At 36.5% G+C, this 18,312-nt stretch overlaps 1 protein-coding gene across 4 annotated transcripts in view; it reads right to left on the bottom strand.

The window, feature by feature from the left end:
• Positions 1-18,060, bottom strand: part of MMS22L (MMS22 like, DNA repair protein) — a 122,117-nt gene extending 104,057 nt beyond the window's left edge. For 2 of the 4 annotated variants that reach the window (XM_013966474.2, XM_018053139.1), the window contains exons 1-9: positions 17,951-18,060; positions 17,150-17,454; positions 15,988-16,113; positions 12,453-12,502; positions 6,873-6,960; positions 6,599-6,776; positions 4,135-4,225; positions 2,472-2,602; positions 944-1,057 (exon numbers count right to left, since the gene is read on the bottom strand). In XM_013966474.2, the coding sequence (XP_013821928.2) occupies positions 944-1,057; positions 2,472-2,602; positions 4,135-4,225; positions 6,599-6,776; positions 6,873-6,960; positions 12,453-12,502; positions 15,988-16,113; positions 17,150-17,313 (942 nt within the window). In that variant the 5' untranslated portion in view covers positions 17,314-17,454; positions 17,951-18,060. The remainder of the gene's footprint in view (positions 1-943; positions 1,058-2,471; positions 2,603-4,134; positions 4,226-6,598; positions 6,777-6,872; positions 6,961-12,452; positions 12,503-15,987; positions 16,114-17,149; positions 17,455-17,950) is intronic. The other 2 variants (XM_018053137.1, XM_018053138.1) reach the window with 2 other exon arrangements.

Raw genomic sequence — 18,312 nt, 5'->3', positions numbered from 1 at the left:
TGCTATAAACATTTATGTGCAGGTTTCTGTGCTGATGAGAGTTTTCCCTGGGTAACTACTAAGGAGCACAACTGTTGGATCAATATGTTAAGACCATGCTAAGGTTTGCAAGGAAAGGGCAAAATGTCTCCCAAAGGGGCTGTACCATTCTATATCTCTACCACAATGAATGAGTTTCTATTGTTTCACATTCTCAACAGCATTTAGAGTTGTCAGTGTTCCCAATTTTGGTCGTTCTAATAGGAATGGTATCTCTGTTCTTTCAGTTTACTTTTCCCTGAATTTGTAGTGTCTTTAAAGAAATTTAAAGCTCAATTGAGCTTCTGACTCAGAGAGCAATAGAGTTTTTTTAATTTATGGATAAAGTCTTGAAAATGTATATAGGAAGAAATCATTCTAAACTCCTAACTGAATAAGAATATAGAAACCACTATCTTTAAGTATCATTTCACAATTAATTATTTGTTTACTTCTGCATATGGCTATTTCTCTTTCCCCCCTAATTCAGAACACTTGAAATAAAATGAAGTCCCATTCTGAAGACCTGATTCAAAGTGAGGTAAAATAAAATTTGCCACCTTCCCCTATGTGTTTTTCTTTCTCCCTCCTTGAAATAAGATACTGTAAAATTGATTAATAAATCTAAATCTGCCTCATTTCCTGACTAAATGTTTCCTGAATTACAAGAGCATTTTAAAAGTATTTTAGCCTAAAGAATTTGTGATAGAAGAAAAAAAGAACTTGAGAAGATAAAATTATGAGTCAAATCTCATAACTGTCCTATAATTTTCCTATTGCCTATTTAGGGTTAAAAATACAGTAAGTATTTAGTATTCAGTGCTGTTTATAAAGAAAACAACTTTGTAAGATTTTTCTTTGCCAAACCAACTGCATAAATTCAATATAAGGGTTAGTAACAATAACTAACAGTTTTATAACTTACTTCTGAGAGAGACCATTTACTTCTGTGATTAAGGAGGTGAATGAGTAGAACCCATAATTCCTTAATGCATGGACATGGGCAATGGTGACTCATTAATGCCTGAGAAGGCCTAACCTTCAGAAAAGAACCAAAAAGAGTAAATTACAAGATAGCAGAATTTTACATGCCACATATCTCCCCTCAAATGTTTTAAAAGATTGATTTTCATGACTTAAAATTTATGCTCAATTACATAAAATTGCTTATAAAAAACATACCATTTCATTAACTTTTCAAATAAATTTCCATGTAAAAACAAAAGTACACAATGAATTCCCAACTTAAAAAAAACCTGCTTTAGCCATCTAGTCCAACGGAGAGCAAAGTTGTTCTGTAAAGGGCTAAACAGAGTCTTTAATAGTGAAATAGCCTTTGTTACAACTATTCAATTCTGCCATTGGTCTGCAACTTTAGTCATAGACAATGGATGAAAAGGATGGGAATGTGTTCCAGTAAAACTTTATTTACAAAAGGTTGATGTGCCAGATTTGGCTACAGGGCCATGGTTTCCAAACCTTGATCTAATCCATCAACCAAATAAACAGATTTCTAAAAAAATGATTAAAAAATAAGTTTAAATTCACTGTAATTGAGACCAAAATTTTTTATAATTAAGCAAAATTAGGAATTCATAAAGATTAGACAATTTTACCACTTTTGTGACAAACATACTCTCAATGCTCCTAAATATACCCTCAAGTGGCATACAAAGAATATGCACTATATTTTTAAGGATAGCCAGACTTCTGAAATTCATAATGTGTTCATTATTTCACATATTATACAATTTTCTAACATAACATAGTAAAATAATCATCAAGATATTACTTTATCAAATCTGGTTAACCACCAATTGCATTATAAATACAGACTAGATTTAGATAATACATAAAACATGATCTAAATTTTAAAAAATTAAAAATCCCAGTTTCCCATAGGTAACAGTTATGCTTGTTACCTGAAGTTTAGACAGTCAACAGATTTCCACTGACTGAAAATAAACGTATACCATAGCACTATTAAATCACTGCTTTAAGCACTACAATAAGTAATTTAGTAAAAACACATAATGTCCCCCAATTCTAGACCTTTTATGAAAACAAGCAAACAAAATCACTCTTTAAATGTGTCAACTAACTTTAGCTAAGTACTCATTTATTTTGTTATATATAGCAATAGATTATTAAAGGACTGGTCTCTATTTGAAGGGAAATTTCCAATCATCATAAACACTGTCTTATTTATTTGACCAATAAAAAAGTGTTTTGCTTTTTTTTTTTAAAAAAAAAGCTCTAAAACACTAATTCTAGCCTCTTTAAATGTTTACCTCAAATTCTTTCCCCAACCAACTCCCAAATAAAAGTAATATAAAATTAGAATTAACAAGTCAATCATTTTAGGTTAAATTCTTATAGAACAAACCACACTCATTAAGTACTGACTATTGTCATTAAATACTAAAAATGCAAATAAACTCTTAAGGCATTACCTTGTCATACCTGTTGAGGGACAGGTTTATTAAATCACGAAGAAGATTTTCACAATGTTCTTCAAATAAGCTGACATTGGTTAAATTGTCACCTGCCAGATTCATAAACTGATGACTATATACAACTTGTTCTAAAAATGAAATAAATTCTGTTTAAAACTACAGCAGATTTTACTAATTCAGAAGGAAGAAAGTGACTGTACACCTTTAAATTAACATAACAAAACTGCAACAGAAACAGTTAAAAGAAATTTTTTTCTGCAAATAAAAGTTAAATGTGAAAACAATTCCTTTCTTATATGAGCAGTGATGTTTCAATCCTCCCAAGTACCATTTAATAGATTTTCTTTCCTTAATATGGCCATCTAAAGAGCAACAATGCAACAAAAGAAAAAAAATACAAGAAGGTAAATACTAGAAAATTTTACCTATATTTCTAACCAATAATGCCTTTAAAACATTTTTCTTTTAACAAATACTGTTAAACCATGTGTAATTGTTTTTTGGCATGAAAGAGAGCAAACCAAGGTAACAGATAACAAAATTTGTACCTGCGTCAGAATAAGTTCACCTAACTATTGCTTTAAAAAATATTATTTGAAGTAGAGTCAACATGAGAGAGGAAATGACATTTGTGTATACGATTCTATGTTCATATGTATCCATGTAAGTGCTCATGCATACACACGTTTGAAAAATGGGTACTGAGGTATAGAATGTCTTTATAACCCAAATAATTAATAATTTACAACTAGATAATATTTATGAAGACCAAGAATAAACAGGCAACATGTGAAATAAAACTTTACCATCCATAATATATACAAACTACTTCAAATTAAAGAAAAACAGGAAAGAGTGAAACAAAAAATAATGCAACATGTTTTGCAAAATATAATGAACAAATTAATAAAGCAAATATAAAGACAATAAAATTAAAGATGATCAACTTCACTGATAATCAGGAAATTGCAAAACAGATTCAATATCATTTTTCACATATAAGTTGGCAAAAAATAGAAATAATAATAGCTTCTACTGGCAAGGGTATGAGGCAAAGATATGCTCATGGTTAAGTGTATAAAATTGGGGAAACTTATTCTACCACACCAGAGCAGCATACACAACATTAGAAGTGCAATATGCTACTTCAGTTCAAAAAACCGATTGTACAAAATGGCTTGCACCGACGTATATACACACAAGGATGCTCAGTGAAATCTAATTTGTAATATTAAAATAAACAGAAATAACAGAAATATTAAAAAAGGGTTGGCTAAAATTATGATAGGTCCATAAGATCTATAACAAATGAATCAAGTAAAACTGTATGTACTAACGTGAACAGATCTCTAAAAGCACTATTAAATCAAACCCTCCACAGAACAATATGACACCACTTGTGGCTAGAAACAAGAACAAAAACCCTACCCATATGTTTCTGCCTATGTATACTAACAGTAAGTATGGATGGACAGATAAGTGGACCATTCTTTCCAGTAGTTATCTCTAGAAAAGAGAAGTTAAGACCTTCACTTTCTAGTTTTGTTACTGTTTGATTGAAAATAATAATAACTAGAAAGCACTTACTTCTATCATCTTAAACAATTTAAACATGTTTAGATTCAAAAAAAGGACGTAAATCAGAAATCTATAAACTTACTCAATTTTTCACCAAGCATGTGGAGAATTTCCAACACCAGCCAATGGATATCTAGGTGGAGATGCAGTAAATGCCAGGATGGTGGGTAAAGCTGTGAATGATATTATCAACTGAGACTGAAAACTCATAATGCTTCATTAGGTATTTTATAGCATGTCATAATAACCTTCCCTAAGCACAAGCTACCTACCACTATTCAAAAGTGCAAGGGAAACCTCTGTCTTTTTTCACTGGAGATTATTTAAAAGCAGGATATAGGATATACTCTTAACTGATGTTGAAGACAGACCCACCTCGGGGCTGCATAGGAACAGATTTTCATAGTAAAGGTAGCTACCAACTAAGAGATATTCCACTACAGCTGCAAACCAGTCAATGAATTTTTTTTAAACACCGTTTTCATGATTTTATTTTAGACTTTAGCCAGGAAATATGGTTTTTAAATGTAATGAATACCTAGGAATGTCCATAAAATATTTTAAGAAGAAATTTTAAATCATTTAAGACACTACTGTCACGTCCATAAAGAAACTAAAGTTAAAAGTGGTGAAGAAATTTACCCCTCAATTCATTCCTTAGGATTCAAACCTAATTCTATTAGATTCAAAAGCCAGTGCTCTTTACTGTGCTGTGCAGGTTATCAATAAATTTTCTCCAATCAACATTTTGATTCACTAAAATACAATGATTCATACTTTTTTATTAAGATATCTAAGAATGATGGAGAGGGATCTTGCCTTATCAAACATACAAACAAAACAAAACACTAGTAAAACAACACTGGCTAAGGAATAGATAATAAACTGCAAATATAAGAAGAGAGAAGTGGACACACATTCAAATCAGCGGGGAAAACGTGGGTCATTCAGTAGGAGTCAGGATAATTAACTTATTCATTTGCAAGATACTAGATTTCCTACTTCAAGGTATATTTTTTAAAAGATGAATTAGAGATAGATGTTAAAAAAAAAGTATGTATTTTACAAGAGCATAGGAATTATATTAAAGAAAAAATTGATAAATATAATTTTACAGAAAAAAATGATGTACCTAGCAAGTCAGCTTAATTGTTGAAAGAGATAAATGAAAATATTTGTAATACATAATACCAAGAGATAATATTACTAATTTTTAAAAGTCCCTTAAAAAGAATAAAAGACAGATGTTCAACTAGGAATACCAATTAAAGCATTTTCTTGCGTATGAGAAAGGCAAAACGTAAGAAATACGTAGTCTTGAAAGATGCTATTTCGTGATTTTTTGGTTTTGCTGATGTTTCAGAACAGTATTTCAGTATATGACATTTTTGTTTATGTGCTGGTGATTCCATTCAAGTAACCTATATTTTCAACAAGTCTGTCTAATTAAAAGCCTATGAAAGGTAAAACAGTTTGAGGACCCTTGCATGCATCTTTTAATTTCTGCTTCTAGATAAATTATTTTTATTTTTCTTCAGCATTCAATGGATATTCAGAAAATAAAAGCCAGTCCAATTTACAGAGACTAAAAAGGAAAATTACCCTCCTCCTCACAATCCACCCATGAATCTTTATTAATCGACATGATTAAAAACAATTACCTAACTGGTTTCTATGGATTAGATATATTCACCTGTGAAAACAGCTGGAAGTCTATTTACTTTTATTATCACATATATTGATCCCTGAAAAGTTGGGTTTTTAGTTGTTAAATTTCACAGAAATATAAACACTTTACTATACGTTATGTATTTTGGCAAAGACTCATTCCTAAAAGCTGACAGAATTGGTGAAGTCAAAAAGAATAGACAGAACTCAGGAAATCCCATGGGGAATTATAATCTGTTACTCACAGAAGCTCACATTTTCCTATGGAGAATTTGTTCAATACATCTACAGGCTGGGTCATGCTAACAATACAATTTTTTAAAAAGCCAAAATTCAGAGAGAATAATTATCACAGACAGAAAAAAAATGGCAGGCATGGTCAAAACATTCATATTCTGAAAATATCTCAAAACCCAGAAAACATAACAATGTGGTTTTGAAAGCCTAACTTTTTAAAGGTGATGATCTTAAATCTTCCGATAAAATAAAATACGGTTTGCCCATACCTTGATCAATGGGAGAGAGGATACGAATTTCAGAACATAAAGGTTATTTTATTTGCTTTGAAACTTTTAAGCATTTGCACTGTTACAAATTAGAATAGCTATCAGTGATTCAACATAAATGATTTCTAAGCACTTAATGCACTTTACTTTATTCAATTCTCCCAATAACTCCAGGAAGCTAAACCAACTGAAGCAAGAGGTGCTATTTGCCCAATGGCACATAATTAATAGGAGGAGGAGCCAGTATTTCAACTCATGCAGTCTGGTCCAAGAACTACACCCTTGACTAATTTCCCTCATTCTTGAATGAATATTATGTGTGAGAAGAAAACAAAAACTGATACTTCAAAAATTAAATGTAACAAATCAAACCTTAGTGTGGTTTTGATTTACAAATGCTCCTGTATTCGTAGTGGCAAGTTCTGATAGGTGTCCTATATACAAGAGTAACCCATGAAGCTCATCAACCAACACTGAGGGAAGTTGTGCCTCCAAAGTCTCGTAGGGATGGACAGGAACATGACTTTCAGCATTGTGTACTCGCAGGGACCTAAAACATGATGAGATCCAAAAGGCAATTAAGAGTCTGGATAAATTTGCATTCAGAAATTCATGTATTATTCGTATTACTCATCTGACAGCCTACCTGAAGATGAAAACTTTAACATAATGAAGAAATGTTACGCAGAGCTGCCTAATATTGTGTGCTTTGCAATGCAGCGTTGATATCTTCCCTAAAACCAAAATAGGTAATGTTAATCATGGTTTAAAGAATCAGTGATCAGTGACAAAAAATTCTGTAAGCTGTATACGCCAAAATTCTCTATCTTTCATTTGTTTTAACTGATTCTCACTATCCTCCCGCCCTCCTCCCCCCAAAAAACTGCTCTTATTAAGGTCACCAGTGAAACCAATGTTGTCCAATTCAATGACACCACCTGTCTTCAACTAACTTGCCCTTACAGAAATATTCCCTACACCTGGTTCATCGATACCATATGCTGCCAGTCTTCCTTCCTCCTCACTTTGCTATAATTCTCATGTTTTCTCTGCTTTTGTTTTCTGGCTGACTCATTTTCCCTAGAGTGGTTATGAGTGTTTTGCACATAGTAACCACTCAGATAATTTTTGCTGATGTAAATACTGAAGTAAGGGAAAGATGGCATGGGTTCAGGCTGGATGAAAAACAGGAATAAGTGATAGGCAGCCTTACAAGTCATTATGAGTTTTGATTTCATGCTAATACAGTAGATGACCTTTCACTGGGTTCTGATTTAGGAGGAAGAGGAATTGATATATATTTAAAGCAGGTTTTGTACTCAAGATTATAGAAGGGCTAAGGAGGATGTGTTAAGAGACCTGTAGCAGTAATTCAAGAGATCACAGGAAAATGGATAGGTTAAAAGTATATTTTGATCATAAACCTACTGGGAATCTGATGGATTAGATGAGTTTAAAGGAAATAAAAGAATCAAGAATGACTTATAGGCAACTGTTAGAATCAGGTAATAAGTGGAGAAAACATGGGCAGCATGAGCTGGTTTTGGAGGACATCATGGACGTACTCGGATTGAGCAATCCAAGGACAGACGTTAGGCAGTTTGACATGCAAAGCCTGGAATGCAAAGGAGACTGGAATGTTTCAACTTCTGGTGTTGTTACCATTTAGAAATAAAGGAACTGATGAGATGGTACATGTAGGAAAAGATGTACAGAGAGGAGACTCGAGGAGCCTGATTATTAGCAATAGATCTGAGGAGGAAGGGGCTTCCCTGATAGTTCAGTTGCTAAAAAAAACCCGCCTGCAATGCAGGAGACTATGGTTCAATTCCTGGGTTGGGAAGACCCACTGGAGAAAGGATAGGCTACCAACTCCAGTATTCCTGGGCTTCCCCTGTCGCTCATCTGGTAAAGAATCCTCCTGCAATGCGGGAGGACCTAGGTTGACCCCTGGATTGGGAAGATCCCCTGGAGAATGGAAAGGCTACTCACTCCAGTATTTTGGTCTGGAGAATTCCATGGACTCTACAGTCCTGCTGCTGCTACTGCTGCTAAGTTGCTTCAGTCATGTCCGAATCTGTGTGATCTCTGTGAGATTCCCCCATCCCTGGGATTCTCCAGGCAAGAATACTGGAGTGGATTGCCATTTCCTTCTCCAATGCATGAAAGTAAAAAGTCAAAGTGAAGTCACTCAGTCGTGTCTGACTCTTAGTGACCCCATGGATGGCAACCCACCAGGCTCCTCCGTCTATGGGATTTTCCAGGCAAGAGTAACAGAGTGGGTTGCCATTGCCTTCTCCGACTCTATAGTCCATGGGGTCGCAAAGGACACAACTAAGTGACTTTCAGTTTCGCTTTTGAGGAGGAGCCGAAATAAAAGAGGCAGGAAAAGGAGGAAAAACAAACAAAACCCCTTACTATAGGCAACAAATTATTATTCATATTAAACATAAAGAAAAACCTAGTTTAAAATTTGTATTCAAATGAGCAAACATGGATACCATTTTGGCAAAACCAACACGAATGTAAGTGTAAACATACTGTGCATGTATCTGCTAAGTCACTTCAGTCATGTCTGACTTTGTGCGACCCCATAGATGGCAGCCCACCAGGTTCCCCCGTCCCTGAGATTCTCCAGGCAAGAACACTGGAGTGGGTTGCCACTTCCTTCTCCAATGCATGAAAGTGAAAAGTCAAAGTGAAGTCGCTCAGTCGTGTCCGGCTCTTAGCGACCCCATGGACTTCAGCGTACGAGGCTCCTCCATCCACAGGATTTTCCAGGCAAGAGTACTGGAGTGGGGTGCCATTGCCTTCTCCAGTGCATGTATCTACGTATCAGCAAGTGCAATGCACTTCCACAGCTTAACTCTACTTTGCTTACAAAAGTCATAATAATCCCCCAGTGTCATAATTCTCAGCCCAAAAAGGCAGTACTCTTAAAAACAGAACTGCTATGAACTGCTGCATCTAGCCAAAATGGGGTAAAGGAAATCACATTTACTCATCTCTCATCTTAAACTTAAGTATTAAGTATTCTTAAAAAAAAAAAATCCATAAAACAAGAGTTTTCAGGCATTGGACAAAGGCAACACAAGACTGCTAATCCAGAGAGGAGATGAGTTCCAAGACTATACCAGCTTCCCACTAGAGACAGTTTCCAGGCTGCAGCACAGGGGCAGAGAATTCAGAGCCCAGATCACTGATTTTAGAAAACATGAGATCTGAGTTTAGGGAAGTCTGAATTTGCAGGGAAAAAGTACCAAAGAAGAAAAAAAATGGCTACACAAAAAAGAACCTGAAGATGTGTAGAGGGTCCCTTTTGAGTCTTTGACTAAGTACTGATCTGCAGGCCAGAGAAAAATACCAGAAAACAATTCCCTACAAAGCTTATGAAGATCAAGGAACAGCTTAAGTTCCCACCAAGAATTTTTAAAAAGTAATAAACCGGAAAAAATCCTCAGAAGCCTTACTAGAGCTGAATTAACATTAGACTAAAGGCTACTTTTTAAAAGTCCTAACAAAATTTACAAGCTTCAAAAATTCAATGGATTACAAGTACTCAACAATGAGCCAGGACAAAATTCAACACTAGTTTTAGGAATACAAGAAAATTCAGAAAGCAGCCATGAAAAGCTACAAAGTCCATCATACAAGAAAAAATTACTAAATGTTCAAAAAACCAGAATATATCCTAAAACTATGAGGAAAAAGTCAATAAAAACCCGGAAATGACAATGATGAAAGAATCTGTAAAGTTAAAAACAGCAGCTGCAGATATACTCCATATGTTAAAGACAGATTAAAAAAATACGAGAACAGAAATGGAAAACATAAAAAAAATCCAGATGAAATGTCTAGAGACAAAAAAATACAATGCTAAAAAAGGAATAACATTAACAGCTATATTTAATACCAGGCAGCAGTAAAAATAATAATAACAACATTATATTATGTATACTATTCTGCCTCAACAGGAAAGCGTTCTTAGAGTATAATCAACAGGAGAACAAGAACCATGTGTACATCAGTAACTGACCCTAAGGGCTTTCTGGAGAGGGCTGAGGGCCAAGGGTTTACAGGAGTTTACTAACAAACCCCTGGTACAGCTTGCATGGGAGGGGTAAGCTGATGTGTGTGTGCTATGTGCTCAGTCGTGTCCAACTCTTCGCAATCTCATGGACTGTAGCCCACCAGGTTCATCTGTCCATCGAATTTTCCAGACAAGAACGGTGGAGCGGGTTGCCATTCCCTACTTTAAAGGATCTTCCCAAGCCAAGGATGGAACCTGCGTCTCTTGTATGGGCAGATTCCTTACCACTGCACCACCTGGGAAGCCCAAGCTGACATTGGCTAGTTTTCAATATTGCTAACCTGCCCAATAAATCTGTCATTGTTTTTTTTTTAAGCAACTAAAGGGGCCAAAATGCCAGTGTAACAAGTTACCATTTCAACAAATGACCCAGTAGTGATTTTAGGTCCATAACTGCTTTTCAAGGAATAATCCTACATAATAAATGCCTTCCACAAACCCAATTTAATTGTCATTCTATATAGTAAAGGTATTTTCGCTGTTTCCACTACAATCTTATAGAGGCTCCCCAGGGGTTTAAAAGTAAAATTGTGCCTTTTGGGCACTGCTTACAAAGACACCTATAATTGCCTCCCTTCCAAAAATTAATTCCTAACATAGTCCAACCTACATAATCACCACTTAACTCCCTGTTCTCCCAGCTTTTATGTTTCTACACATGTCAAATGTCTTTGTCACAAAGTTGTTTCATACCTGAACTCAGCCTATCCCCAACACTTCTCCACAAGCTTTTGCCTGGCTAAGTCCTCCTCATCCTTGAAGCCCCAGACCTGGTATCATTCAGTGATGTGCACATAAACAGATAAACCCCTCGGTTCCTGCAGCAACTTGCACGTGTCTTTATTATTACACTTTTCCATGTACTGTGCCAATTCTGCTTGTTTATCTGTTTTACTCAACTGCAAACTTCAGGAGCATAATTTTCCTCTTTGATGCATCAGCTCCTTGCACATGAAGGAGGGACTTGGGTGGCAACAGAACAGGAATACTCAATATTTACTGAGGACCAACTGAGAAAGCAGAACAGCCCTGGCAGCAGACAACAATTAAGGCCATGGAGTTTCCTAATGAAATTAAACAGCCATACATTATCAAAAATAATCACACAAAGCCACTCCATGATTTTGGTGAACAAGAAAAAACAAACCGCCCCAGTAATCATGTTTGACACACACAGAAACAGGGCAGTACACAACCATGCGAAAACAAAGTCCAAGAACAGAATATCCCCTTCTTCCAGCTAAGATGACTATCGCTTCATCACTAACTAGAACCTACCATTGCCTCCTTCTTTTTGTTCCACCTTCTAAAGAAAAATTTAAAATTACCAAGTTGCTCCAGCTTCTTAACAGCATCAAATCCAGAATAAAGCCTCAAACTCGACCCAAAATTAGTCTGTGCAAGCACATACCCTACACAGGCCCCTCCCTAATTCCGCTTGCTGAGAGGCCCCAACTGTTCCTCATGATGCGTTTCTCTCCCTTGCCTCCTAAGCTAATAAAACACTTTTTTGACCACAGGTGTTTTTCGCGTGATGTGTGGTTGCTGGGCATAACAACAGATCCTAGGCTAAGCACCTAACATGCATTATGCCATTTAGTCCTCATGAGAACTCTGTGAGGTGGGAACTATTACCTGGTGTGAGGCCTGAAATTAGCCAGGGCTGGAATCCAGGCTGACCACACAGTCATGATTCTGAAGTCTATACTGAACTGAAACTATTCAAAGGAGAGGCAGCTAGCCTGTACTGAAACACACTGCCCTTCAATTCCCTTCACTACCTTAAAATTACACCAATTACACCACAATAAAAACAAAAACAGAAAGCAGGAAAGGAAAACAAGAAGGTAGGCATGAGGTCTGGCACTTTACATTTCCACCACACTCCCCACCCCAAAGCAAGTTACTATCTCACTTCAGAGGTATTTGGCCTTAAAACAATCTTACTTGCAGATTTGGAAAAATACCATAAATTTCATATAGGAGCAAAATTTAAGTGTCATACTTTTTCTGAACACTAAATATAACTGTCTCCTGAACTTCTAAACTAACACTTCCTTCACGTTATGATGATATCCAGTGACACATCATAGAGAGAGCCATTTCTTTTTGTCTTTAAACACACTTAAAACTTACCAAAATCACAGCTGGCCTGTAATAAGGTTTCCAAGTTGTATAGCTGTTGCCTAATTTAAAAAATGTAGGGGTAAGAATTAGTTTTTGAATAGTTTAAAGTATGTAACAATTAGTTACAGATAGTGTTTCCAAATCTTTTACACAGCTTCAGTGCCTCTCATCCCTGAATAATGTTTGATGCTTCATGAATGTTTATTAGCATCACCTTCAGGTAGTAAACACTTTGAGAGAAGATAAAACATGCCTATCTATGTCTGTCCTCCCAAAAACATCTAAGAGATACATTTATCTCAAAAATTAAATATCATAGATTTCAACATCAAGAAGATAACTGTTTATATCTCTAAGAAGTTTAACATAGTTACATTAAACATCCTAGGTTAACAGTTACATAGGAAATGTTAAACTGTGTCATATAATTACACAATAGGAGTTCTGAAAAGGAATAGAATATGTAATGTAGACTAATCAGGGAAAATTTTAATTTATGATGTTCCACCTGTATTTCTCACAATAATCTTCTCTTGCAATTCTCTTCCTAGTTGCCTTTTTTAACTCCCTAAAGACGGAGCCATATTTATAACCTATGTCCTAGATAAGACTAAACTCATTCTTTAATGTTTAAGATTATATACAATCACTCAGACTGTTTTCCCAACAAAACATGTAACATGGCACAGGTCCCATGGGATCAGGGTAAGAGGAGAAATCACTTAACCTTTCTATTTTCATTTAAATGTATCATGTATACATTTTTTAAATTATGTAAGTTTCAGGTATACAGCACTGTAATTCCACATCTATGAATACTACCACACGAGCACCATCACAAGTCTAATTACTCTCCATCACCATACAGTTCACTCAATTCACCTTTTTCACCCACATCCTCAACTCCTTCCCCTCTAGTAACCACTAACTGGTTTTCTGCATCTATGAGTTTGTTTTATTGTTTGTTCACTTGCTTTATTTAGATTCCATGTGAAGTCACAGTATTTGTCACTCTCTGGCTTATTTCACTATGTATAATACCCTCGAGGTCCATCCACGTTGCTGCAAATGGCAGGATTCCATTCGTTATTAAATCTGAATGATATTCCATTGTGTATATATATGTATGTATATATAATTTTAAAAATGTATATATATATAAATGTATACATGCATACATTTAAAATTTCTTCATCCATTCATCCACTGAAAGACGCATAGGTTGTTTCTATATCTTCATATCCTGACTACTAAAAATAATGCTATAATGAACACAGGAGATGAATATATCTTTTCAAATTAGTGTTTCTATGTCCTTTGGATAAATACCCAGAAGTGGAATAGTTAGGTCATAGGGTAGCTCTATCTTAATTTTTTAAAACCTCCATACTGTTTTCCATAGTGGCTGCAGCGATTTACATTCTCACCAACAGGGCACAAGGGTTCCCTTTTCTCCATATCTTCTTCATTTTGTTATTTCTTTTCTTTTTGATAACAGTCAGATGTGAGGTGACATCATTTCCTTAAGTCATGCTGAACATCCTTTCATGTGCCTGTCATGTTGGCTGTCTCCAATTATTCTTTAGAAAAATATCTATTCAGATTCTCTGCTCATCTTTCTCAGATTTTTTGTTGTTGTTGAGCTAAATGAATATTAACCCCTTATATAAACCAAATATATGACTCACAAAGAGTCGGACACAACTGAGCGACTGAACTGACTGATGACTTGCAAATGCCTTCTCCCCTCCAGTAGGCTGCCTTTTCACTTTGATGATTGTTTGCTGTGCGTAGTTTTTTAGCTTGATGTCACATTTATTTATTTTTTGCTTGTTTCCCTTGCCTTTGGAGTCAGAGCCAGAAAAACACTGCTAAGACTGATGTCAATGAGATCACTGCTTTTATTTTCTTCTAGATATTTTATTGTTTCAGGTCTTATATTCAAGCTTTTAATCTAGTTGGAGTTAATTTTTGTGTATAAGATGGTGGCCTGGTTTCAGTCTTTTACCTGTGATTGTCTAATTTTCCCAACACCATTTATTGAAGAGACTGCCCTTTCTTTATCGTATGTTCTTTGCTCCTTTGCCATAAATTAACTGTCTCTATTTAGGTGTAGATTTATTTCTGTTATCTCAATTTTGTTCCATTCATCTATATGTCTGTTTTTATGCCAATAATATGATGTTTGTTTACTATACCTTGATAATATAGTTTGAAATCAGAAAGTGTAATGACTCCAGCTTTGTTCTTCTTTCTCAGGATTGTTTTGGCTATTTGGGATCTTTCGTGCTTTCAGGTAAACTTTAGAATTACCATTCTTGATATACATTCTTAATGTATTTTGAGACAATATTTGCCTTTGATAAGTAACTTCAAATCTCAAATATGAATTATGGACTGGGTTTTAAGTAATAATGAATCACTTCAATTTAATTAATCGTGATAATGAGTAATGTTTATTTTTTTTAAGTTCATATTTTTAAGAGATAAATATTGAAGTATTTAAGGGTGAGATGGTATGATACCTGGAATCTGCTTTGAAAATATTTAAGCCAAAGGCAGAGAGAAAGGGACAGAAGGAAATGTGATGAAACCATGATGTTTATCATAACTGAGGGAAGGTATGTGAGGGTTCACTATGCTATTCTCTCTGTATTTGAGTATGTTAAAAATTTTCATTAACATTTTTTAATGTTGTCTAGATTAATCATATTTCTATTACACAGTCTAGAAAGTGTGAGTTCATTCTCTAAAGATTACTGAAAAATTATGTCTATTAAGCAGCCCTAATGCTAGGAAAGACTGAGGACAGGAGAAGGGGGGTGACAAAGGATGGAGTGGTTGAACAGGATCACTGACTCAATGGACATAAGTCTGAGCAAAGTACAGGACATAGAGAAGGACAGGGAGGCCTGGTGTGCTGCAGTCCACAGGGTCACAAACAGACAGGACTGAGCAACTGAACAACAAAAAGCAACAAAAGTATTTTATTTTTCTTCCAAAGTTATGGTATACTTCAAAGCCTTAAATATTAGTTTTCAATAAATGATGTCAAATATGTGTGTATGGTCAGTCATGTCCAACTCTTTGTGACCCTATGTACTGTGGCCCACCAGGCTCCTCTGTCCATGGGATTTCCCAGCCAAGGATACTGGAGTGGGTTGCCATTTCCTCCTCCAGGGGTTTTTCCAGACCCAAGGATTGAACCCATGTCTCCTGCGTCTCCTACACTGCAGGCAGACTCTTTACTACTGAGCCACTGCAGAAGCCCAATGTCAAATACAACAGAATAAAAATTCTGCAAAACCACTAAAAGAACAAACCCATTAAAACCATTACTCCATCAAGCATTACTGCTTAAGTGTTGTTGCTGATAAGATAACCAGGTGAGCAGCAATCAAACTCCTACAGGTGTTTTTGTAATGTTAGTATTAGAAATCACCCACAAATGTAACTTAAAACTGAATAGCAAAAAAAAACCAACAACAACAAATTGAACAGCATATTCACTCAATGGCAGTTTTTAAAAAAAGACAAAACATACCTGAATAGATGAAAGAGAACTCTAGATGAATTCACTAATGCTGTTTCAGTAACCCACTCAATGCCAAATAGTTCCACTGTATCCTCTTCAAAATTAGTTGGTAAAGGATCAAGATTCAAAATTACTCTGAAATAAAAATTCTGATTCAATTTCATAAAATGTATGCTATATCTCATACTATAGCAGGAGTTTCTGGCATTATATGAACCCATATTAACAAAGACATGTCAGCAATAATGTTAAAAGTCAGGTAACACCTTGGTACCTTGTATCTCACTAATACTACAAATGAACTATATTAAGAATTCAACCCTATATTATGATTTTTTAAAAACAAAAGTTTAACTAAACAGCACCATAACTTGAGGGAAAAAGGTGGAACATACTTTCCATAGGGAACATACTTTCACCTGCGTTCAACAGTGGTCTTCAGTTGTAGAATTTCACCCTTTGAGGGGATATTTAATTTTTAAAATAGTTAGAGTTATTCTGAGCCATGTCTAAAGAAGGGCATAATCAAGTTGAATAACATCTTTTAAGGTCTGAAAGAAGGTACAATTGTAAAAATCAACAAATATGTTTTCTGTTCTGAATAAAACTGCCTCAGCAGGTATTTCCAAAATATTTCAATAACAGCAGTTTTACTGAAATATGAATATCCAACTGTTCAAACAAGAGATAGGAAGGATAATATTTCTGTGAATTTACACAATCTGGAGCATTTACTCGAAAGTTAAAGAAAGCTTAAAAAAAAAAAGACCTATAAGACTTCTGTACGTGTAAATATACAGAATTAGAAGACTCGGGGGCAACAAAAAAAATGTGCCACTTCAAAAAGCCCAGATAGTTTATCATTCACTTTAAGTAAAAGGTAAATCTAGTGTCCGGCTCCCTACTCCAAAGCTGAGGCAGCGGTGAGGTAAGAGAACAGCAAGTAGCAAGGAAATTATCCTTCCAAAAATCTTTCAGGTATCTGTATGCTCTAACAAGAAACCAACAGAACTATTAACGTGCATCCGTATGGTAATTCGAGCCGATTTGCAAAAACAGTGCCTGATGAACATTAAAGTTTAATTGACTGAAGTCTTAATTAAATAACATACCTAAACAGACTCCTAAACTCTGAATAGGTAAAAACTGTTTCCGATTTTTTTTAACCTACCGCTTAAGAGCTCCGCTGGAAAGGTAGGACTCTCCAGAAAAATGTTTTCCTCCTCCTCTGTCGTCAAAATCACAAGAAAAGCAAGGAGGGTTGCACCATTCTGTCTTCAGTTCCAGTTCCAAGCTGTCGGTCAGAAACGTGGACGCAGGGGGACAGTTATCCATTGTCTACCATTTCCTGAAATTTTTGGAGTTCATTAATGACTATCAGTAAGGGCTCCAAAGAAGTTGTGATGTGATTCCTGGAGGTGGGGAGGGCCGAGAGATTTGGGGTGACCTCAGAAAGTTCCCCAAACGCCTCCTACCCTAGCACACAGGAAAAAAACGAGAAGCGAAATAAATCCTCAATAAATATATACCGCCCCCAACCCGCCCCTGCCCACCGACGCCCCTAGATCAAGGCTGTCAGAATTTAGACTGCGCCCCGGACTGGCTGTGGCAGAAACTTAAAAATCCCCTCTACGTCAGACCCTGCAGCCCAGTACAGGATGAAGTGGGAGAGAAAAAAAGTTGGCAGGACAGATTCAGCCTCAAGCCCAGAGCTCGACTAGACCTGCGCCCTCCGCTAAGTTACTACACCGCACCGGGCCGGTTTCCCCGCAGTGTCGGAACTGCAAGCTCCCCGGCCGGACTCCAGGCGTGGATCCAGAGGGCCCAGAGCAAATCCCCGCTCTCCCCGCCTGGGCAAGTCCCGCCAGGTCCGCACAAGGCAGCGATCAGCGCGGGCCGACCACAGGGCGAGGGGATCCGGTGTCCTGCACACCCCGGCGCCCTTGGTTTGGTGCAAGTCGTAGCTACTCACTCTGAGTCCCCGAGATCCGCCCCGGCGGTCCCGGCCAGAGCCAGCGAGTCCGTGGGGGTCTAGACCACAAACAGACGAAATTCCCGCCAAGACGTCCGCGTTCAAGGAGGGCGGGGCTACGGAGAAACCCGACCCCGGAGGTGCGCTCGCGAGATCTCTGAGGGACCCATCGGCACTCCTCAAGTTCTCGCGAGAATTTTCCAGTCCAGGACTCCGTAAGGCTATTTGCATTTTTACCTTCTTATTTTTTTTCCCTCCATTTGGTAGTTTTAATTGGTACTTTGGGCCGGAAGGCGGAACCTCACTTAAGAAGGAAGCGGGCTGAGGTGAGCGAGGTTTAGGGACCGCGGGGTTTGTAGTCT

Source organism: Capra hircus, chromosome 9 (assembly GCF_001704415.2).
Source record: "Capra hircus breed San Clemente chromosome 9, ASM170441v1, whole genome shotgun sequence".
NCBI lineage: Eukaryota > Metazoa > Chordata > Mammalia > Artiodactyla > Bovidae > Capra > Capra hircus.
Note: the sequence above shows the minus strand (reverse complement) of the source record. Positions and strands in the feature narration are given on the sequence as shown.